At 43.7% G+C, this 24,785-nt stretch overlaps 1 protein-coding gene across 18 annotated transcripts in view; it reads right to left on the reverse strand.

Moving 5' to 3' along the window:
* Eif4g3 (eukaryotic translation initiation factor 4 gamma 3) overlaps nt 1–24,785 on the reverse strand; it is a 210,279-nt gene that overhangs the window by 30,113 nt on the left and 155,381 nt on the right. For all 18 annotated transcript variants that reach the window (XM_040756302.1, XM_040756301.1, XM_040756300.1 and 15 more), the window contains 9 exons: nt 24,261–24,507; nt 20,893–21,026; nt 19,658–19,777; nt 14,698–14,868; nt 11,741–11,938; nt 6,536–6,682; nt 5,801–6,037; nt 4,854–4,958; nt 2,878–3,010 (listed from right to left, as the gene is read on the reverse strand). In XM_040756302.1, coding sequence (XP_040612236.1) covers nt 2,878–3,010; nt 4,854–4,958; nt 5,801–6,037; nt 6,536–6,682; nt 11,741–11,938; nt 14,698–14,868; nt 19,658–19,777; nt 20,893–21,026; nt 24,261–24,507 — 1,492 coding nt within the window. The remainder of the gene's footprint in view (nt 1–2,877; nt 3,011–4,853; nt 4,959–5,800; nt 6,038–6,535; nt 6,683–11,740; nt 11,939–14,697; nt 14,869–19,657; nt 19,778–20,892; nt 21,027–24,260; nt 24,508–24,785) is intronic.

Raw genomic sequence — 24,785 nt, forward strand, 5'->3', positions numbered from 1 at the left:
CAATACTGTCACCTGAGAGACTCCAGTCAAAACCACATTTCTCTCTTCTTTTTTTTTTTTTGGTTTTTTTGAGACAGGGTTTCTCTGTATTGCTTTGGAGGCTGTCCTGGAACTCGCTCTGTAGACCAGGCTGGCCTCGAACTCACAGAGATCCGCCTGCCTCTGCCTCCCGAGTGCTAGGATTAAAGGCGTGCGCCACCACCGCCCGGCCCACATTTCTCTCTTCTAATTTGTTCCATGGAACAGAGTTTGATAAATGACATATTCTACTTCAGTATTTATTTACTGCTGCCCAGCATATGACCTAGCTAAGTGACAGGCACTCAGAACTTGTTGGGCGAAGGAGGAATGAGTGATAACTGCACTGCCTTCTGAAAGCTGCTCCGTGTCACACATGGACTAACTGTCTGCCACCTGATATTAGTGACCATCAACACACTCGTCACTTCTTTCAGTGAAACAAACATCCTAGCTCTTTCTGATCACTATGCTGTAAAACACTATCTTCTTTTAGCCACATGTGTGTATCTCCTATGAATTAGGCCCTAACAACATCTCTGGATTCTTTCTCCAAATATTCCTCAACAGTAAAGGAAAGTCATTAACTGAAAGGCTTGCTGCTAAGTCCTTGGTGGGGCAGCCCATGAAACGCAAATGTAAATTTTGCTCACCAGAAGATGAAGCTCTCCTGACAGTTCTATTTTCGTGTCTTTGCTAATGTACTCGCCAATAGTAACTGAATGTTCACTTAGAGCCACATGTCCTCCTTCCAGACAAGGCACAATTCCTCAAGTCCACCTTACAAGCAAGTGCCTCGACCAAGATTACTCAGCTATGAAGCAGCAGAGCTGACTGACATCCAGAGCCAGACAGCTCCAAAGTCCATGCTTTTAGCCAATGTCCTACTCAATGCAGCCATGTGTGCCAACCATTCAGCAATTCTCCACAGAGATGCTTACTACAGTGACTACTGTGCTCACTGATACACAGGGCATACTAACATGACCTATGTTCATCTATGAAGAGCTCAAAAGAAAAAGGCTTTTTAGAAAGGTCTGGAAGATTTGTCTTTGCTGCTCCACACCTTCAACCAGAGGCCGATCTCAGACAGAAGGTGCCTTCTGTGCTGTCTTCACACAGTCGCACCTGTCTCATCCTAGCCTGTTTCTTTTTCTTTTGGTCTTTACGAGACAGGGTTTCTCTATATTGTTTTGGAGGCTGTCGGTCCAGCCCGACCTCGAACTCAGAGATCCCCCTGCCTTAGCCTGTTTCTTTTAAAGTTTATTTTTAATCTTGTGTGTATTGTGTTTTACCTACATGTATGTCTATGAACCATATGCATCCATATGTTCTCAGAGGCCAAAAGAGGTTGGATGCCCTGGGATTAGAGTGACAGAAGGTTGTGAAGTGCTGTGTGGTGATGGGAACAGAACCTGGGTCATCAGCAAGAAAGGCTGGTGTTCTTAACCACTGAGCCATCTCTCCAGCTCTGAATCCTTTTATTCCTATTTGTACAAAGTCTCAGTCCCTAACACACAAGATTTCAGAAACAGTCACAATGTGGAGTGTTGTGGAAATTACTTTAACAATGTAAAGATGTGTTACATTTGTTTATGCTACATTTATTTAACATGTAAAGATGTGTTGCTTGCCTGCCTAAGGCACTTGATTGGACGATCTAATAAAAAGCTGAGCCAGGAGGTGGAGGCACAAGCCTTTAATTCCAGCACACATGAGGCAGAAATAGACGGATCTTCCTGAGTTCAAATCCAGCCTGGTTTACAGAGTGGGTTCCAGGACAGTTAGAGCTACACAGAAAAACTCTATCTAGAAAAAAACAAAAACAAAAAAACCAACCCAAATCTGAATGGCCAAAGCCTAGGCAGTAGAAGGATAGGTGGGGCTATCAGACAGAGAGAATAAGTACGAGGAGGAACCTATGCTAGCGGATGGTGATGGGGAGAATAAGGGAGAAAGAAAGGGAGATGCCGGGGACATACAGAATAAAAGAAAGATAAAAGGCCCAAGGTAAAATGTAGACGAAGAGCAAGAAGTTAACTTATCGGAGCTAGTGAAACAAGCATAAGGCTGAGCATTCATAACTAAAATGGTGTTTGGTTGGTGCCCCCAAAAAAGCCGTTACAGTGGAGTCCAACAAATGTGTCTGATTTGTGCAAAAAGCTAGCAGCCTAGAGCTTACAGGAGATCAACTGCAACCTGCCTGCTGAGCACACAGAAGGCACTAGCTTCCCCACCAAGGGACAGATGTTCTCGTTACACACCACTTCCTTGACACTGTTCCTTTATTTACACACTTAAGACAGGAAGAAACCAAAACTAAGTTTCTGATCCCAGTTCTCCCATTAAACATTGTCTACTCTGTCCAAACACTGAAATTACACTCCAATCAGGCTTATTTGCTCCATTTGGAAGTGCGTGTTTATTTCATTTCACAGTTGAAATCCTTTCAAATACTAGCCAGGTTTCTTCCATTTTGCATCTCTTTCCTCCCTTAAAATTTCACATCATTCTTAGTCTAAACTTAATCCTTACTGGAGAATTCATCCGCACCGAGGACACTACACATACTCACTGGACAGTATTTCCCTGAGGAGTCAAGCCGTCACAGCTCCAAGAGAGCCCTGTTCTTTTGTTTCTCTTACCTTGCACGGACATTGAGGCGGGAAGATGCTCACTATGAATGCCTGGCTTTGCATAAGTCAGTACACATTTCCATTCTGCTCTCCCTTTTTCAGTGGTTAGTCTCAAGTGTCTTGGTGTTGCTTAACGACCACTTCTCTGTCCATTGTGACCTCATTCCCAGGTCTTACCTAACAGTCCCAGCACTCCCCCAAGCCCAGCCATCTCTGCCCTCACCTGGTCTTCTCTTCTCCTTGGTCATCAGCTGCTGGACTTTCCTTTGCTCTTCTTGTTCTTCTATCTTGGCCTCTTTGTGAATCTGTTCAATAGTTTTTGGCCCCTGATCTGCTCTTCGGGACACCCAATTACACTATGAAAGTAGAAACTAAGGTTATCAGTCAAATAATACAGAATCTTACAAAAAAAAGGCCAGAAATCTGGTTTGGTGCATGCCTACCATGTGTGTTTGGTCCTCGGCATCACACACAAGACCAATAATATAGTAGTTTTCCAAATAAACATAAAAACCTATACTTTGCCAGGTGGCAGTGGTGCATACCTTTAATCCCAGCAACTCAAGAATCAGAGGCAGGTGGTTCTCTGCAAGTTTGAGGCCAGCCTGGTCTACAGAGCAAGTTTTACGATGGTCAGTGATACAACAGAGAAACCCAATATTGAAAAATCAAACAACCAAATGAAAACAAAAAACCAAAAATATCCCCCCCAACTCCAAAAAAAGCCTGTAACTTTCCACCACCAGGAACCAAACAAAATACTTATAAAATGGAGAGTTAAACTAGTTTCTCAGCTGCTCATAGATGATTTGTAGTCTAGGAATTCAAGCTAACAAAATGATAGCTCTGGTGGGGTGTGCAGTACACATTCTAACAACTGGAGAATAAAAGTGAGAGCAAAGATGTGTCTGATAAGTCATCAATGTCTACACTGGGAGAGGAGAGGCAGTGGACCAGGAAGGATGCGGACTCCTCAGGATCATGAAACACAAGGGCTCCTGACCAGTTCATGCCATAGTTCATAGGATTCTGAGTCAAAGGTGACTACCACTGCTATTCCTTCAATAACATGACTCTGGTACCCAACCTAGATTGCCGCACAAAGCTGCTTCTCTCTCCTCAGGAGACAGTTGAACTGAGCAAGTGTGGTGGAGACTGGGTGGAAACAGGTCGATTTACTTTGTGGGCTCTGATCCACTGATCAAGGCTTTTGCTTTCAAGGTCACACCTGGGTTTAGCAAGACAAAGAGGTCTCATCAGTGCCACGGGGACTCTGTATGAAGAGGCGGGGCCTATGCTTTCAGTTGAGGTAGTCACCATGGGGGTTAAACCAAGAAAAAAGGGGGCAAACAAACACTACACAGGCATGACAGGGTGCATGGAGAGTACAATGTAGTTAACATCTATGAATCTGCAGAGTACACATTTATCTCACAGAATTTTTGTAAGACCTAAAAGGTAGCAACAGCATCATTGTGGAAAGGAAAAACAAGCCTTAGGAGTTCAACATGTTCACTGTGGAGATGAAACTCAACCTGACAAAGACTGGGTCTCATTGGCCACACAGAATTCAGAAGACCAATGTCAGAGCTGCAGTGTGAGGAAGACACTCAACAGACAGCACCTTCTTCCTGTCAGTTCAGGGTTGAACACAAAGCAAAACAATTTTCACCCACACTAACATCACCACCGTTTTTACCCCATTCCTTAAAACAGATGGGACTCATCATGGTTTTGTGTTCATTCTTTTCCCCCCACTTTGTCAGCTTGACACAAGCTAGAATTATCTGGGAAGAAGCTCAATTGAGGAAATACCCAGACTGCCTGCAGGCATTTTCTTGATTAATGCAGGTGGTCCTGAGTTGTGTGAAAAAGCAGGCTGGCCAGGCATGCAATCCATTTGGGAGGCAGATACAGGCAGAACTCAGTTGAGTTTGAAGTCAACTGGCCTACAAAATGAGTTCCAGGACAGCCAGGGCTACACATAGAAACCCTGTGTTGAAAAACCACATGCATGCACGCAGACACACAGGCTGAGCAAGCCAGTAAGCAGCATCCTCCAACAGCCTCTGCTTCAGTTCCTGCTCCTGACTTCCTCGATAATGAACTGCACTGTGAAACTGTAAGCTGAAATAACCCTTTCCTCTCCAAGTTGCTTTTGGTCATGGTGTTTATCGAAATGATAGAGACCTAACATACCAGCCTGAGGTCTATTACATCCTGAAGCATGAATCGAATCCTGGAAGAAGTTTTTCTTTCTTTGACGATTTTCTCCATCTGGTTAAAGTACTGGTCCATACGTGGCTGCAATACATAAAATCAACAAGATTTCTGGCTGCAAAATTCAATTTTCTTTTTTCCATGTACTTTTGTTTTTCATTTTTATTATAAAGGGTCTCACTCTGCAACCCAGGCTGCCTTGAACTTGTGATCCTCCTGCCTTAGCCTCCTGAGTGCTGGATTGCAGATGTGTGCAACCATACAAAGGTACAAAGTAGGTTTTTAGGTGACTTGAGAATAACATCTTGCCAGACAGTGGTGGTGTGTGTTTTTAATCCCAACACTTGGAAGGCAGAGGCAGAGGCAGATGGATCTCAGGGTTCGAGGCCAGCCTGGTCTACACAGTGAGTTCCAGGACAGCCAGGGCTGTTACACAGAGAAACCCTGTCTCAAAATAAAACAAGAAAAAGAAAGTGACTTGGGGCAGGCATGGTGATGCACACATGCCATAGGGGTGGGGTGGGGTGGGAGAGCAGCCTGGGATATACAGTGAGATCCTGTCTCAAGAGAAACAATCAATCCTACCAGATCTTCTTACTCTCATTTTCAGGCCCTGTCCATTTCTTAACCCTTCTGCTCACAGCCTATGAAATATGGAAAAAAAAAAAAAAAAAAAAAAGAGAGAGAGAGAAGGACCAAACAAGCTAGAGAATCTACAAACTGACCTGCATTAGTTAGGGACCTCCTCACCTTAGGTCTAAAGCAAATGAGGTAAAGAGCATCATTAGTCAAACTGTGGCAACGAGCAGAGCAAGAGGGTCAAGCACACCGGCTGCTGGGGTGGGGTAGAGTACTATTCTTCACAGCCACTTTCTGCACTTGAATGAGAGCTGCTATTGCAGCCTTCCAAGCCCCTGGGTCTTTACCTTTGCTTTCTCAAAGTCCAGGTCTTTGCCGATGGTGGTGAGCAGGCGACACAGGCACTCCAGGGACTCTTCGTCATGGTTCTTTAGTAGCTTCACCACACAGTCATGCATGATGGCCTCTGTCAGCATTTTGAGTTTAAAGAGTTCTCCAATAAACTTGATGTTGCCGATGGATCTCCGTCGGGCTTTGTCCTTGGCTTCTTCCAGTTCATCATGAAGCCTTGTTCTCTCCTCTGGCTGTTGTGTAAAAATGTGTGAGAGCATCTAAGATTTGAGGTTTTACACTTTCCAAGACTCAAATGTCTTTTGGGACTGCAACATAGAACAATGAAAGGGCCTAACTCCTCGAAAAATAAGAACCACATGCAGAAGTGTACATCCATCAAGATTTGTGGAGCCTAGCAACCTCTCTAAAGCCCTGAGGTTAGACTGACTTCTGCTGTGGAGCTGAGTGCCCTGACACTTGGCAATAAACCACCACTACACACATGCAAGCATGCATGAAAGCACTCCTCTCTCTCTCTCTCTCTCTCTCTCTCTCTCTCTCTCTCTCTCTCTCTCTCTCTCTCTCTCTCTCTCTCCTCCCTCCCTCCCTCTCAGACACACACACACACGCACGCACGCACGCACGCACGCACGCACGCACGCACGCTTGGGCAGCAACAACAGGTCCCCTCGAAGTTGCCACAGCTAGCTGTGTAACAATTCTGGCAGCAGTTGATGCGAAGTCCTTACAGCGCTGGCAGCTTCCAGTTCCTTCTGCTTCTTCTCAAAGACATCATCATCTGCTTTATCTTTTTCAAACTCCTTCTGGCAGCGGTTTAGCAGCAGCTTCCGGAAATTCACTGTGTTACCGGGCTTCTCTGCCATGGGTACCTTTAGCTGCATTTAGAGAAGAAAGCAGAAAGGCAGCTAGCTTTCCTAATGCAAACAGACACACAGGTAAGCATCCTAAAAAAACGCAGCTTCAGTCATTTCCACAGAGCAATGAAAAGCAGTCATGATTCTTATGCAGAAGAGACACACCCTCGTACACAATTTCTGTCCTTTGTGGATTGGATATGCTTCAAGCTAACATGGAAACTGTTAAAAGTACAGCTGTCAGCCTGCATACACCTAGACTTTTACACTGTGGAGGGTTATCTTGTTTATTATAAGGGACCTGTGTGTGCATATACATAGGTATGGTGCACCCTTGAAGGATTCTCACTTTCCACATGGCAAACCAGGATCAAATTCAGTTCATCAAGGTTGACTGTAAGCATCTTTAACCATTGAGCCATCTCACCAACCATTTTATTTATGTCTTAATGGGGGGGGGGGGGTCTCATGCATCCTAGGTGGTCCTGAATTCTAATCTTCCTGCTCCACCTTACAAGGGCCTGGACTACAGGAGTGCCCCATCATGCAGGGATTTATACAGTGTTGGGGATAAGAGCTGCATGTATGCCAGGCCCCCACCACCACCTGAGCCACACCCTAGTACCCTAGCTTAAAAACAACAAAATGATATAAACAACTTCGGGTTTAAGTAACAAACAGAAATAACGAGCCGGGCGTTGGTGGCACATGCCTTTAATCCCAGCACTCGGGAGGCAGAGACAGGTGGATCTCTGTGAGTTCGAGACCAGCCTGGACTACCAAGCGAGTTCCAGGACAGCCTCCAAAGCCACAGAGAAACCCTGTCTCGAAAAACTAAAAAAAAAGAAAAAAAAGAAAAAAAAGAAAAAAGAAAAAAAGAAATAACAAAATAAGGGAGAATTTCAGGGTCACAGCAAAACCTGGGAAAGGGCAGGGCTTTTGCAGACTGCTGCCCTAACTTTTCCCAGAAGGACGTCCTCATACTGGACCATACTTAGCATGACTATCAATATGCAGTAGGATGTTTACCTTTTATTGATTTTTTTTTCTTTTAGAGACAAGCCACAGAATGTTTCAGAACATAGAGGCTGTGCTGAGCCCTTACCTAGCAACCATCTTTCCAGAAAGCACATACTGGCCTGAGAAAATATAAGTGGACAGCACATCTGTGCTGACTCTGTGTCTAGTCTACAGGACAGGTTAGTCTGAAATGTGAACCGTTCTAAAGTGAGATAGTTTCAACGTAGCTCCTTCAACCTACTATCTTCCCTCAGTGGCCAGCGTGCACACAGCATGCTATGTGCACTGTGCACAGAGGCGAGAAAAGGCATCTCTACCGGATACACTGAGAAACACACAGAGGGATGCCTGCATGGAGGGAGGGCTCATGTTAAAATGCCAGTTACTGCCTTCAGTGCACTTTGCAAACTGCACAGGTTTTCTCACTTCAGCTCCATCCCACTGTCCAAGGCAGAGGTTTGATTTGTAATGGCGGGCAGGCCCCTATCATGACTGTGTCCTGCCAGCCTCCCAAGGGATGGGATTACAGGTATGCACCAACACACCTGCTTTTCCATAAATTACTGCTGAGTCTAACCTGCTCTCAATCCCACCATTCTTTCTCCATTTTGGAAAGCCTTTCCAACAAAGTGGAATGTTGCAAGGGTGTAACACTCAAATGGTTAACCTCCCGCATAAGCCTCATCTTTATACTCCAGGGTTACATACTGACACACAGATAAAACTCATGAACTTCTCACAGGGCATAAAAGCAGTTCTTGTTTTATGTCCCCCTTCTGACTTTTTGAGACAGGGTATCATGAATCCCAGGCCATACATGAAATGATTCTGACCTCCTGATGCTCCTGCTAGAATTATAGGCCAGCTCTACAACACCTGCTCACCTGACTCAGTTAGAATTACTACTGCTGTGATAAAACATGACCAAAAGCCCCAGCACTCGGGAGGCAGAGGCAGGCGGATCTCTGTGAGTTCGAGGCCAGCCTCGTCTACAAGAGCTAGTTCCAGGACAGCCTCCAAAGCCATAGAGAAACCCTGTCTCGGAAAACAAACAAACAAACAAACAAACAAACAAAAAACATGACCAAAAGCAACTTGAGGAGGAAAGGCTTTATTTTATTCATAATTCATTATTAAAAGCAGTGAGGGCAGGAATTCAAGAGAAAGCGGCAGGCAGGGGCTGACACAGAGGCCATGAAGGAGTGTTGCTTACTGGCTGCTTTCTAGTAGAACCCAGGACATTGGCATCACTCACAATGGGCTGGGCCCTCCCACTTAAGTCACTATTAAGAAAATGCCCCACAGGCTTGTCTACAGCTTATGAGTCATTTCTCAATTCAGGTTCCTTCCTCTCCAATGACTCTAGCCCATGTCAAGATAAAACTAGCCATCATACTTTTTTATTGAGGGATTCATTTTCTCACCCAAAGAATCAATCTAGGCATAAAGACTTGAGCAATGTGTGATTCAGAAGCATTCTGAAATGGGGATTTACTTTTACTATAATTAATTAGAACAAAATATGGCAACTTAAAGCTACAAAATCAGTTGACTTTAAATCTTTAAAAAAAACACACCTGTTTATTTAAATTTCTTCATTGAGAATGGTATCTGCTACATACAGCTCTGGCTAGTCTAGAACTCAGTATGTAGCCCACGCTGGCCTTGAACTTTTCATGATCCTCATGCATCTAATCCTGAGTGCTGAAGTCACAGGAATAAATTACAATGCCTGGCTGGTATATTTGTTCATTTACTATTGAGACAGGGTCTTCCTGGCATTGAATTTGTAACTATACTCCTGCCTAGAAATCGTCATCTATAGGTACAATTGCCTACAAGACATTTCTCCAATCATCTTTCTCCAGACCAAATTCTGAGTATGTGCCTCACAGTCTACAAAGAGGGTCCCGAAGGATTCCTGAGACATTTGTAATTGAACTGGGGGAAGCTCTAACATCAGAAGCATAATTTTCTCTTATGATCCCCTGAAATTGTACACAGTTTGTCCGAGCACAACATGTAGGGAGAGGCACCAAGAACAAATGTATGGCTTGTAGGAGAAGTCTGTAACAACAATGTCCTCAATATATCTAACAGTGTAAGAACATTGCATTTTTTTAGAATTCACCCAATCAATGCAAAGTAACACAAGAATGTATTCATTCATTCCTTCACTCATTTTTGTAGTGCTGGGTAGGCTCCAGTCACCAAAAAGGGTTGAAATGTGGGGACGTGAGTAGATCACTAATAACACGTGATCAGCAAACACAAGGCCCTGGGTTTCCTGTCTTACACAAAAACTATAACAATAATTTAAAAAAAAAGTGGGTGTGTGATATATATATATTCTCCTGAATCTTCAACACAGTCACAGCTAGGGTTTCTGAACTTGAATCCTATAGCCATTTGGTTTTGAAAAGGCATTGTGTCATAGACTGTCCTTCCACCGCAACATGCAGCACCATCCTTCACTTTGCTGCCTAAGATGCCAACAATAACTAAGAGTACCTCCAGACTCTGGCAGGGGGTGAGGGAGAAGCCCCTGGTGAGAAGATTGGTCTAGATCAGTGTTGGAGCTAAGGTTCTAGCAATTTACAAAGATTATGATTGAAGGCTGGGGGGATGGCTCGGTGGCTAAGAGCACCTGCTGCAACAGGGGACTGATCAAGACTCCATGAATGTAGTGTCAGTGAGGAGGCCTCAAGAAATCTCTGGGGCCTTGGGTAGTAGATTAGTGTTCACCATGGCATACAAATGAACTGGAGGGATGCTTTCTCAGCTTGGACACATGGGGAAGGGCCTAGGTCCTGCCCTGGATGAAATGACAGACTCTGGAGATCCCCCCCCAAGGAGGGCCTCACCCTCGCTGGGGATTGGACTGGGGGTGAGGGAGGGGCTGGTGGAGGGACACAGTGGGGGAAGCTGGGATTGACATTTGAAGCATGCATGTTTCTAGTTTAAATAAAAATATTAAAAAAAAAAAAAAAGAGCACTTGCTGCTCTTCTGTAGGACCGGAGTTAAGTTCCCAGCACCCATATCAGGTCATTCACAACTGCTTCTAACTCCAGGGGATCTGACATTTTCTCCTAGCCTCCCAGGCACACACAGGTGAATGCACACATTTTGTCTTGATTTACAGTCTTCAGGAACTTGTAGACCTGTGTCAGTTTTCATGGCTTTTTCCTTTGAAACAGACAAATTTGGCTGTGGTGCATACACACAGTCACACAGTGACTAAGCAACAGTGAGGCTCAGTAGAGGGCTGCTGGTATATGCACTGAACGAGTTTCATCCTGCCTCTCTCCTCCATCCCATTTCCCTTTCCACAACTTTCTTTGATAGTCAGATGACTGTCTAAGCAGGACTTTTATGCTTATAGTGTTTTTGAATTTTATTCAGTTCCTGCTTTTCAAAAAAATTATTTATTTGTACTTTGTTCATATGTATGCTATAGGTTGGATTAAATGTCTGTGGACAATTTAAGAAAAGGAAGTTATTTATTTATATGCTTTTTGTTGTTGGGATAGGGTCTTATGCTGTATCCTAGGCTGGCCTAGTGCTCATTCTTCTGAGTGCTAGGATTGAAGGCATGAGCTACTATGTCCAGCAAGAGAGGAAATGATCAGATTTTAAACATTTTTGGTGATGAGACAACGATCTTTTCATTTCCAGAGGCCAGAATTAGAACAGTTAATTTAATTTTAAATTTAGTTCATGTTAAAGTTAGCATCTGCTCTAGTTCTAGAAGATGACACTCCAGAATAAAACTGTTGCCTAGGACATAATTCCACATTACTAACTCAAGCCTTCATCAGTCTTCCTGGGCGGAGGGAATCATGAGCATATGCCCATCTCAATCAAGTCTCCATATACCTACTCGCCAGTGGTGGGGACAGACGTTAGAAGAATTTTTTTAACCAATGAGGAACTATGCACAAGCACTAGCAATATATTCTCCCCTTTCCATTGCCCCAATAACACTCTGGGAAGAATGTGCAGCGAGGGGAGAATATACCTCTTGGTGGTTCTGCTTTTACTGCTTCCTCTCTTCTTACCGTTACTAGGCATCGACACATGTTTGCATAAGCCACAGAGAAACTGGGCTCGTCAATAGCCTTCTCAAAGACCAGGTCGATGACTCCTTTCAGCCGCTCCTCTGTGTCCACGGTAAGGCCCGACACCTGCTTCATCAGCTGGTTGAACATCTGCGGTGTCAGTTTATTTAAAATACTCCGAACTTTTCTGAAAAGTTCCTACAGTGTTAAAATAAAAGAGCATTAACTAGTCTTACACACATCTACTTCAATAATTAAGACGAGTCCCACCACCAGCTTTTAGTTACTGAGCATTTAGGAAGGAACAACTTCAGTCACCTTAAAGGTTAGGAAAATTAGCAGGGCGTTGGTGAGACACTCCTTTAATTGTAGAACTCAGATCTCTGTGAGTTTGAGACCAGCCTGGTCTACAAGGGCTAGTTCCAGGACAGCCCCCAAAGTCACAGAGAAACCCTGTCTCAAAAAAACAAAAACAAAAGGTCAGGAAACTTGCCTGCAGTTTTGATTCCCGCCCATCCACGGCCCCAGGAACAGAGTTCCACCTAGTACCGTATGCAGGCTCAACAGCCAAACAGGCTCCTGTGCATTTCACAGACCACAGTGGCATAACCTTTGAATCACTACTGTTTTTAGAGACTTATTCCTATTAAGGGTTAAGTAAAAACATTTTAATTTAAAAAAAAATGTAGAAATGAGCCAGGTGGTGGTGCACACCTTTAATCCCAACTCTCGGGAGGAGGAGGCCAACGGAACTCTGTGAGTTCAAGGACAGCCTGATCTACAGAGTGAGTTCCAGTACAGGCTCCAAAGTTACACAAACCCAAAACAAAACAAAACAAAACTTAGAAATGTACCAGAAATAAAAGGAAGTTGCCCAATGCAAAAAAGGATCTATGACATTACATAGTGTAGAAAACTGATGAGCAACAGTCTTTTTGTTGGTTCTGAATAAGCAATTAAAGTGAGATTAGAACCAGGGAGGGAGGGACATGCCTTTAATATCAAAACTCAGGAGGCAGAGGCGGGAGGGTCTCTGACTCACTGTTGCATTGACAATTTAATTCAAATCCTAATCCATGTAGGCTTTCTGTTTTCTTTTGGAATTAATCCCATACTACAGATGTAAAGACAAAAAACAAAACAAAAGGAAACACTCCAAATGGCTTCATTTCCCAACATCCACATGGCAGCTCAGAAGTCTATTTTTCTGGTGTCAGGGGATCTGATGCCCTTTTCTGGCCTCTGGTAGCACAAGGCACATACAACGCACAGACACATATGCAGGCTTATATGTCTGTTCAAAGCTCAGGCTCCTCATCAACATAACTTAGAGAAAACATCATGATTCTGGACGAACGTGGCACCTTTGACATTAGATTAAAAAGCTGAATTTGAGGCCAGCCTGGTTGACACAGCCAGTTGTAGGAGAGTAAGAGTTATGTAGAGAGACCTTGTCTCAAAACGAGCACAACAAAAAAGCTGAGATGCAGGCTCAGAAGGTAAAGAGGCTTGGCTCCAAACCTGATGAATCTGCTCCCCTGGGAGACTCACATGGTGGAAGGAGAGAATCAATAAACAGACAAATAAATGTTTTAAAAAAGCTGAGATGGGAAATCAGTGCTTCAGGTAAATTCATCTGGAAGCCATGGCAGGTATGGGGGAATCCCAGAGGAAAAGGAGGAAGAGACTCCTAGAGATAACTATTTAAAAAAAGTGATCTCGGGGCTGGAAAGATGGCTCAGAGGCTAAAAGCACTGACTGCTCTTCCAGAGGACCTGAGTTCAATTCCCAGCAACCACATGGTGCCTCACAACCATCCGTAATGAGATCTGATGCCCTCTTCTGGTGTCCAAGCATAAAACACTATATGCATACATAATAAAAATTAAAAAAAAAAAGTGATCTCTAACTTCTAGATTAAACATCAGTGCCTGGCAAAAATTACAGCAATGTTTTGTCTACACCAGGACAGGGTAAAGTTGTTGTACCACTAAGAACCTAAGGAGCTGTGTAATAGAGGAGAAGAAGGAAAGGGGGAAGATAAAGGGATTAGGAGAGAGAGGGAGCAAGAAAGGGAAAGGCGGTGAACATAACCAAAAGAAAGTACATGCGTGAAAATCTCATAATGAATCCCATTAAGACAATATGTTAAAAAATGGAGGCAGGCAGTGATGGCACACACCTTTAATCCCAGCACTCGGGAGTCTGAGGCAGGAGGACCTCTGTGAGTTCGAGACCAGCCTGGTCTACAAGAGTGAGTTCCAGGACAGCCTCCAAAGCCACAGAGAAACCCTGCCTCAGAAACGCCCACCCCCCCAAAGGAGAAAAGCAAACTTCATGTCAAGGCAGCATGAGCCACAGAAGAGGACACAGTGATTTTTTTTCCTTTTATCTTTGTAGTATAGGGGATCAGACTACAGCCTTGCCCATGCCAGGTAAGCCTTAACTGGAGTGGCATGTTAGATCCACCAATAAAGAAGATACAGATTATCATTCATAGGTTTACAGAACAATGCCATTAGGAAAAATAGGAAAAAAGAAAAAGAAAAAAAAAAGCCAGGTTATGGATCTCTGTGAACTGGAGCCTGCCAGGGCCCTGTGTCACACAAGCAAACCAAACCTTCCCCCACACTGGTAAGTGTTGTTAAAATGTCTACGCTTACCCAGTAACGAGACACAAATCATGACTCAACGATACCATGTGCAGTTTTATTGGTGGACTGGGAAAGAAAGGGAGGTAAGAGGTAACTAAGCTGTACAGGAGGGAAAGGGAGAGGGAGAGAGGGAGAGAGGGAGAGAGGCGATGAGGGAGAGGAAGACGTAGAGTAAAAGAGAGCGTAAGCGGGCAGGGGTAAGTCCTTTAAAGGGGTCCTTTGTACCTACGTGGTTCTCACAGAACTCTGGGCTGGCCAGGAGTGAAGAACTTACAAGAGAAAGCTGGAGCTCACAGCACTCACCTGCGTTTTAATGCTTTCCGGGTCGTCAGCATGGCTGTCCCGCTTCTGGCTGGGTTTCCAGGCGTTCTCTGCCTTTCTCAAGTGCACATCTTCTTTTACAGAGACGGTGATGATCTTTCTGGGCTCCCTTCTCTGGCCAGGCTGAGACCTCCGAGGTCCAACATTCAACAACTAGGACAAGAACATTACATCCATTCAGAGAACCCAGGGCAGCCTGCGTCTTCAGGGCTTTTCAGGCCTCATGTTCACACCAAACCTTCTAGATGAAAAAAAGACCAGGTCCTATGTGTTCATGTTAGAAATAATCTTGAAGTATTAGGAGGAAGAAAAATGGTCTCTGATTATCATCACTACGACAACTCTACCTCTTAAAGGGCCAAAAGGATCAAAAAATGGTATCTGATAAACTACCATTCCCAATCCTGCCCAGGAGCCAGTGCTCAAGAGAAGTTGACACTGCATAGACCATGGTGGCTGTATCACAGCTACGGAAATGACTGGTTACTGCGTGTTCCACAAACATTCACAGTAGTAGTCCCCAGTTACAACTCTGCCCCAAACACTATCTGGAAAAGAAGAGGGGAGGGGAGGAGAGGGGAGGGAAAGGAAAGGAAAAGAAAAGGAAAAGGGAAAGGAAAGAGGAAAGGAAAGTTCTAAAACCATAAAAGAAATCCACACAAAAGCCGTATTTGTGAACTTTAAGGGTAAAATTTAAATACAGCTTTATTATTACATTTTCTGTGACAGATACCCACTTTGAAGGCAGACCACAGGGGCATTTTATTTCACCAATTATTTTCTGGAAACTAAATTATTCCCTGAAAAAAGTTTTTGTATTTCTGATCCCCTCCTACTATGATATATGTAGTAATACCAATATGCACCAATGATATAGTGATTATCAAATTAAATATCGTTACTACAAGAGATTAAGCTGTACAGGGCTGGTATGAGGACTCAGTAGTAATGACTGTTTACTAGAGGCCAGGCAGTGGTGATGCACACCTTTAATCCCAGTACATGAGGGAGAACAGGAGGACCTCTGTGAGTTTGATGCTAGCCTGGTCTACATGGCTGGTTCCAGAACAGGCAGAGCTACATACATCTTTACTGATGGACCTGACTTTGGTTCCCAGCACCCAGGCTGGGCAGCTCAGGAGTGCTTGTCATTCCAAGCCTTAGGGATCTGATGCCCTAATCTAGCTGCCTTGGAACTACACTCATGCACACACACAAACACAGGCAGGCGTGTACACACACACAGGCAGGCGTGCATACACATACACACACACACACACACAATTTTAAAAGGGTTGGAGAGATGGCTCCATTGTTAAGAGCACCTACTGCTTTTGCAGAGGACTAGAGTTCCAGTTGCCAGTACCCATGTAACTCAGTCCACAAATGCCTGGAACTCCAGTTCTGTAGGATCCATGTCTTCTTCTGGCCTCTGTAGGCACTGCACTCCCATACACAAACGCACACACAAAAGACACATCTGTTTTTTAAAATCTTAAATTAATAATTTTTAAAGCTGTGTTTTGTATGTAAGACTAAGAGCTAACACCTTAAATGTTTGAAATCAGTTTCCTTTCTTGGGTTTTCACATTTTCTTTGAAGCAATCTCACTATGTAGCCAAGGTTGGCCTTCTGCCTCAGGTGAAATTCAAGGTGTGTGTCCTTTTGAGAGGATACAAGCAGGGTCGCCTGCAGTTGAGAATACCCTGAACCGGCTCTGTGTCTGCTCCTCTATGACAGGGCTCACAGTGGACCACTACCACACCCAGCATTCCTTTCCAAGGGTAACTACGTAAGGGACCCACAGGCCTGCTGCACACCAACAATCTATCTGCTTTTTCTTCTGAAAAATCAATCAAATGCTATAAATGTTGCCATTAGATTTTAAGAGGGAAGAAAAAAATTGCCTAAGACAAACTGCAGCTGTATTTCAGACGCTAACTAGACGCTGCCCTTTTAAATACACAGAGAACACTGGGAAAGAAAAAGATGGACTAAATTGCTACGCTTCATAGGAAAGGAGTGTCCAGGTGACATATGGTTCTAGGCTAGGCCGATAAAAGCTTAGATGTCATTTCCAATTAAATGCCCCGAATCATCCCATACACCAACCATCAATGAGGCACTAGAAATGGCAGTGCCAAGTGGGCATCAGGATCAAAGTTCGAATTCCCATTAGCATTGTCAGATGGTAAGGACACAGCAAACATTAAAAACAAAAACAAGAGGCTGGGAGAGACGGCATAGTGGTTAAGAGTACTGACTGCTCTTCTAGAGGACTGGAGTTCAATTCCCAGCACCCACATGGCAGCTCACATCTGTTTGTAATTCTAGCTCTAGGGGACTCGACACCCACAGCAAAATACCAGTGCACAAAAACAAAAAACAAACCAAAAACAAGTCAGATGAGGTATGAGATAACTGAGAGACACTCAAGACTGGAAAAATTCCATCAGGGAGAGTTGCTGAATCAGTCTCTAAGGACACTTACTTATAAATGAATCTTCTACATAGGATCTAGGCCAAACAGCTCACTTACAAAAACACTGTATGGATTTTATGATTTAGGTGATGTTCCTGAGGCAGACTGTGGGGGTATCTTTTTCAGAGTTGGTTATAACTTAAGAATGACGATGTTTTCAGACATTTAATTTAACCCACACTTGGATATAAAAACGCATCAGAACAAAAGCATCTGGGTAGGGTGAAATTACATGAAAACCACGCTGAAGTCATACAATGAGGGACTGAGATGGATTGGGTATTAAAGAGCAGACTGCACAAGATGAGGACTGGAGTTGAAAATCCCCAGCATCCATGTCAAAGACAGGTATGCATGGAGGTGACCATGCACACCTGAATCTCGGTGATGGTGGGTTAGGGCCAAGACAGGTGATCCTGGAAGCTTGCTGCTAGCCAGTTCCCCAAAAGACCCTATCTCAAAAAAATCATGTCAACTGCAACAGAAGAGGACACCAGATAGGGACCTCGGGTCTGCCCATTGATACTCACCCTCTTGAACGCATATACCATACATATGTGTGCCCCATACAACAGAGAATCTTCTCTGAAGATAGTCATTTGCAAAAATTACTGCAAACACCAATAAGCACACCTCGATACTATAACCTGCAACATCTCTTCACCTGCTTCAAGTTCCCAGAAGAAAGTCACCCAGTGTTAAAATGTTATATGTAAGGCAAACTGATGACTGAACTGTGATTATGGAAAGCTGAATGTCACAAGCCCCAAACCGAATTTCCCGGGCTATTTTGAGTTCCGTAAGTAAGCCACTCATTGTCCACCTCTGTGTTTGACCTAACATCCTTGTGACCATAAGGGGATTCTTTTGGCATGTATTAACAAACCACGAGCATCTACAAACTTGGGGGGCAAGAGTGTCTGTCATCAGACAGCCTGTGAGGCCTGAGGCCAAGATCTCCCTGCTTGGTTATAACTCCCTACCTAAAATCTCCAGGAGTGTATTTGAAGAGTGACATTCTTTTGCTATTACCACAAAAAGTCACAGAACTGCCACCAATATGGTATTTGACAAAACCTGAATCAGTTTTCTTGGGCTCCTATTTGGCTCTAGAAGATGAGAGCTGTACTTTGCACTAACACTATAAAGTATCAAGTTTAAAGTCTTTATTTTAAAAGATATAGTATTCTTTAAGAACAGTACCATATAGTGAGTGACTTATACACCACCCACCCATGCATACATGCATTTGAATAACCACACCCACACATGGGATCCTGTGCCGTGATTATGACAGATCGAAAATGAGGTAATAGGGTGACAGGTGATTACCCTCATGTCTATACCTGGCTTTTCACACGAGTTCCATTCTGGGGACTGAACTCAGGTCCTCAGGCTTAGTTGCAAGCACTTTACCAACTAAGCCACCTCTCTCTATCCTCCCAAAAGTTATTTTAAAAATTCATTTTCCATTTCCATTATTTTACGAGATACAGCTTGTTTTCAACTCATATGGTTTCCCTTAGTTCACTACTGGAAAACAATAAACAAGTTGGTAATAAAGACTGAGAAGAAACACTGCAAGGAGACACCTTGATTTGTATCATTCACAAATGACTTGTGAACAACACTGAGCAAAATGGGAATAACACAGATGACATCATCTAGAGAATAATCAATGAGTCCCATATTTCTGCTGTTCTACACTGCAGAGAGGTTAGTGAGCAGAGCCTGAATATGGCATAGTGTGGTGCCCAGCACAGATCCGCTGGTGATGCCACTTCCTTTCCTGAAAAGACTGCTAATGTGTGTATGACAACCTGTAGGTTACCAATGCTAGAATTCTGTAGATGTCATTTGCCTAAGTTTCAAGCAAACAAAAAATATATCATCAGAGATATGCAGATAGAGAGATAGAGAGATAGAGAGATAGATAGATAGATAGATAGATAGATAGATAGATAGATAGATAGATAGATAGATAGATAGATAGATAAGATCTGGCACACCCATATAGTAAGCTCTTTAGGGGTGAGTGAGATATCGCCAGTGGAGTGCAGCCTGGGGCTGTGTTCAGTTCCAGAATTGGCAATCCATGCCTGCTCTGTACTTTGTAAATCTGTAGAAACAAAGACGAGAGGATTGACTGAGTGCCACTGGAATGTCTAGGATAGCATGATGTCTCAGAATCCTACCAAGTTTGGTGCTATAGCAAAAGCATGTGCAGGTCACTTCAACATCAGACAAATGAAGACCAGATCAACTTACTGCAGTAAAAATGACACAGAGGTGCATTGTGCATTTGTTTTAATATTCATATGTATATTACGAAGGATAGTCTTTGCCTCTTCTACTTCTTGATCACAGGACTCAGCATACAAAAGCCACACCCTGTCCTCAGACAAGATGTCTACCACAGCTTCCTATCTGACTGGGTTGTTGTAAGGAACTGGCACTTACAGGCACGCCTCTTCCACCAGGCGTCTGCCTTCCAAAATCTGCAAAGGCTGGGGTGAAGTCGGGTCCTCGAGGTAAAATGCGAGGGTCCAGGGTTCGCATCGGCAATCTGGGCTGGTTAATCTGCACACATGAGGAAGCACAGAAAAGCTTAAAGCACACGTGTCCTGGTGCATTCAGTGTCAGAAAGTTCCCACAGATGTTAATGATGCTGTGACCACTAGGGTGTCAATGGCTGTCCCCAGGGACGATTAGGATAAGACCTGTGCGACAAGTGCTTTACCCATAGTCCAACGCCATGTCCCTATTCTCTTAAGAAACAAGCCCCAACTTTAATAATTTTCATCGTGCACCATATAAACCAAATGTAACGAGGAAGGAAGCTGGGGCTGGAAAGACTGATCACTGGTTAGAGCACTCGTTGCTCTTGCAGAAGACTGGTGTTTAATTCCCGATATCCACACGGCAGTTTACAACATGTGTAACTCCAGGCCTAGGGGACCTGACACCCTCTTCTTGTCTGTGTGGACACTAGGCACACATGTGATACACATATAGACATGCTGGCAAATACCCGCATATATAAGGTAATAAATACATACTAAAAACTCAAAAGAAGAGGGATTTTTGTCTCTTTGCAAAGGACTGGGAACTTTAATGACCTGAAGTAACTATTGGGAAAATTTTGAATATACAGTATCTGATTTATGTCACCTGCCACTTTAGTTTCATCTTAAATATCTTCTCAGGTTTCTGATCCCCCCTGTTGCTACTCCTTAATCAGAGTTTAGAACCCGGGGGAAAAAGCTCTATGTGTGCAGCCTTGCCTCTTCCAAATCACAGAAGTTTATCACATCACTATAAGAAAGCCACAATAAACAGACACATTAATACAATTCTAAAAACCAACACTTGGGGCTAGAGAACAGGCTTAGCAGTTAAGAGCACTTATTCTTGCAGGGGGGTCCAGGGTTCAGTTCCCAGCACCCGCATAGTGGCCTCCTTCAACACTGGAAGCATACATACAAGCAAAACACTCATATACATAATAAAATAAAATTTAAAAGAAACAACAGAAAATCAGCATTGAAGTAAGGCCCTAAACATAACTTTTAATACAATAAAAAGATAATAGTAATTTGGATGCATGTAACCTAACAGTTCTTAAGAGCTACTTGCCCTGTACCTACCTATACTAACACTCAGACCACGCGCTGTCTCCTGAGCATGATGCTTACCTTGTCAAGAACCACATCGCTGATGGGAGGCAGGCCCTCTGGTTTTTGGATACAGGCAGGCATAAACTGGAAGTCCAGTAGGAACTCTCTGTCATATTGCTTCTTGCCTTCTGTATCCGCAGGCTTCCAGGACTCTAAAAGAGCAGCATAAGCAGAAGACATTTGTCTAAGCATGTTTCAATACCTTCTCAAGGAAACAAAGGAGCCGACTCAAAAAGTCAACACAGGACGACAGCTGAAGAAAGAACACTCAAAACCAGCCTCAGCTCTTTCAAAACTGGGAAGCCTCTAAATGCAAAGACAACTAGGAACCAGGAGCAAACACTTCCTCCTACACCTCCTCCTAAGAACCTCTGTCAGGCTTGTAAGGACACACAACAGGGCTTGCTGTGCTTATTAAACAACTCTTGAGCTCAGAAGACCGGAAACAAGGAATTGGACAAGACTTTAGCTTCCCGAGAAACACAAAGCACAAACAAAACAATTTACTTCAAGGAAAATCTAGCTAGCTAGCAAGAGGATTTTTATCTTAGTTGTCATCTAAACTCCCCAACTCACGGGTCCCGAGTGAAAATGTCCCTGTGTGTTTGGAACCAGGGGGTTAGTGTGAGTCACAGGGACTGTCTTCACTCTGATCTTTTTTTTAAAAGTCTACAGACTCAAGATTTATTATGTATACAGTGTTCTGTCTGCATGTATGCACCAGATCTCATTAAGGATGGTTGTGAGCCACCATGTGGTTGCTGGGAATTGAACTCAGGACCCCTGGAAGAACAGTCAGTGCTCTTAACCTCTGAGCCATCTTTCCAGCCCCGCTCTGATCTTTAATATGAAATATGAATTCGTATTTTGCCTCAGAAATTTACCTTCCTACTATTTGTACTATAGCAACTATTTAACCTCACTCTTTAAAAAAAAAAATCACTTGAAAAACTTTAAGTATGTGTATATGCCTGTGTCCGTGTGTGGGTTTGTGCACATGAAAAGCATTGCCTTCAGAGGCCAGAAGAGGGCATGGGATGCCCTAGAGCTGGAGTTACAGGCAGTTGTGTGCTCTCTGAGGGGTGAGGCTGGAAACTGAACTCTGGTCTAGTACATGGTCAGTATGTGCTTTTAAGGGTGGAGCTATTTCCAGAACCCCTGGCCTTACCTTTATTATATAAAATTAATGGAATTCTATGTGAAATTTTATTGGACAGTAAGCCACTATCTCTCTCTCTCTCTCTTTTTTTGGTTTTACGAGACAGGGTTTCTCTGTATTGTTTTGGAGGCTGTTGGTCCAGCCCGGCCTCACAGAGATCCGCCTGCCTCTGCCTCCCGAGTGCTGGGATTAAAGGCGTGTGCCACCACCGCCCGGCCACCACTATCTCTTTCTCTCCTTCCCTTTTTGCTTTGACAAAACTCAAAATCAAGCCACAGTCTGTAGTGATGGCGATGGCGGCGGTAGTGGCGGTGGCAGTGCACACCTTTAATCCCAGGTGTAACAGGTATATCTGTGAGTTTAAGGCCATCTTGATCTACGAAGCAAGTTCCAGGACAGCCAGGGCTATACAGAAAAACCCTGCCTTGAGGAGGTGGTGGGAATCAAGCCCCAGATCATGTCAGGGTAGCAGGCTAGACCCTGTGTTCTTGTTATTCCTACCCTAGGAGACCATAAACCCACTAGTATCTCTAATGCTGTGAAAATATTTTCAAACTAAATTTGCTTTACATAACTATCTTTATTAAAACGTAGGTAACTTATCGAAGTTCTAGGATTTAAACCATCCCATTTCCAATGTTTACTGGTATACACTGGATGACAAGGTCAAAGGAAATCAGATAGCTGAACCCTGTAACTGGGAAATGACTGGGTCACCATCAGTGTTTAGTGATCTGGTATAAGACTAGATTGCCAAATGCAAGCTGAAACACTGCTCCTAAAGTTAAAAAAACAAAGCTTTTAGAAAAATGTTTTTCGTTTAATAGTTGCAAAATTCTATGTGTATTACAAGAATGTAATTCTATGATTTCAAAAAGCCCACCAACATGAGTGCAGTGGTAACACACACATCAGGCCATGCCTGGTAGAACATGCATGTAATTCCAGGTCTTCTGGAGGCTGAGGAACAAGGACAGCAAGTCAAGATCCGCCTGGAATATACAGTGAGTTTGGGTGTAGCCTGGGCGACATCATGAGAGAGTGAAAAGCACAACAGGGCTCCAACACAGCTCAGCAGAGAACAGTTTCCTAGCATTAAAAACTGAATAAAAAAATGAAAACAATTAGTACTTTGTGGTGGGAGGTATAGGCTAATAGTTTCCAAATATTCCTGGTCACACAAATGTTCAGAGGGCCTGGGAAAGAGCTGGGCATTCAAGATGCATTCATTGTATTTATTTATGAAAATGTTCAAGAACAAATAACTATTTTTAGAAAGTGACAAGCCAGGAGTGGTAGACTGTGCATGTAATCAAACTCTCAGGACGGTGAGGGAGGAGGACTGACTTAAGTTCGAGGGCAGTCTGGGCTACATAGTAAGATCTTGACTCAAATAAATTAATGAAGGAATAAGGACTTCATAAAGATAAACACACAACTGAAGTAAGTTTCTCAGAGTTACACGTGCTCTTAAGACAGAAAACCACAGTGACATTCTTCATTTATTATGCTTTCTAATACTACTGCTTATTGCTCTGTGATTTCACAACCTGTAAAAGGAGCTAAATGCAGCTATTTCAAACACCCTGGCCTGGGCTATCTCCATGTCTCGAATTTTTACATTCTAACTCTGCAACTTTACATTGCAATGAGAGAGAAGAAAACTTTTTACCAATCTGAAACGTCCTACCAAAGGAGCCACCTCCCCACTTACCTAAAGCAAGTCCCTCCATAACATTGCACAGCACTCACGGTTTACAGAACCAGCAGATGGTCTGGTTTTCTTACTGAGGTGCTGAGAAGAGAGACAGCTCTCTGTCATGCCACGTCAGGGCTTGAATGCACACCTATGGTGTCCAGATTGTGAGTGACCCCATCCAGGGCTGGCCACCCTAACTGCAACACCTCCTCTATATGAGGTGTGTCCATTCTACCTGGCTGGGTTCGTAGAAGTGTTCAGTCACCAAGAGTGAGTTGGGGCAGAGGAAAACAGAACAAAACACCTGAATCTGAAGTGTGAGGAATGCCCACCTTCAGGGCCCTGGTTACAACAGTAATACTGAGACCAAAGTAAAGGCATAAGCTGTGCCTTACTGAATTCTCACATCCTGCTCTGCAGATGTCCACGGGCTGCTACTCTGACCAGTGACACTGGACAGGACTCTTAGATTTACTCAGACACAGGAGGAACGCCAGAAGGGATGCAGGAACCCAGGGGCCAACTTACCTGCTTTAAATGGGAATGTGATCCCATCACCAGAACTATCAGTAGAGCCTGAATTGGCATCTCCTCCTTCCCCCTCAGAAGTACTCTCAGCACCATTGCGTAGAGGCTCAGCTTCTTCTCCATTTTCTTCCCCAGCTTTCACTCTTTTCAGGGCAGAGGGGTCTCTCTCAAAGTGAAACCCTTGGCTCATTTTATCTGTCTCAGGTTCAAGTACTCTGTCATCTGGAAGTTCTTCGTCTGCTTTAGGCTAAAGAGCAAGGTAACACAGAATTCGTATTACAATGTATACAATAAAGGCCTACACCTATCCCATAAAAACAAACAAACAAAAACATGAAAACATGCCACTCACGCTCAGTGTCTGAGCTCTGCACAAGGTACAAGAACCATCTCACCACCTGCCACATGACACAGACAATTTAGACAGCTACCAAAATGCTTCGATCTGGAAGCTAAATAGAGGCATGAAAGAACTGATAATTCTTTGATGGGGAATGTCTTCTGGTTGATGAATAAAACAGTTGG

The sequence above is a fragment of the Mesocricetus auratus genome, unplaced genomic scaffold (genome assembly GCF_017639785.1).
Source record: "Mesocricetus auratus isolate SY011 unplaced genomic scaffold, BCM_Maur_2.0 Super-Scaffold_100014, whole genome shotgun sequence".
Taxonomy (NCBI): Eukaryota; Metazoa; Chordata; class Mammalia; order Rodentia; family Cricetidae; genus Mesocricetus; species Mesocricetus auratus.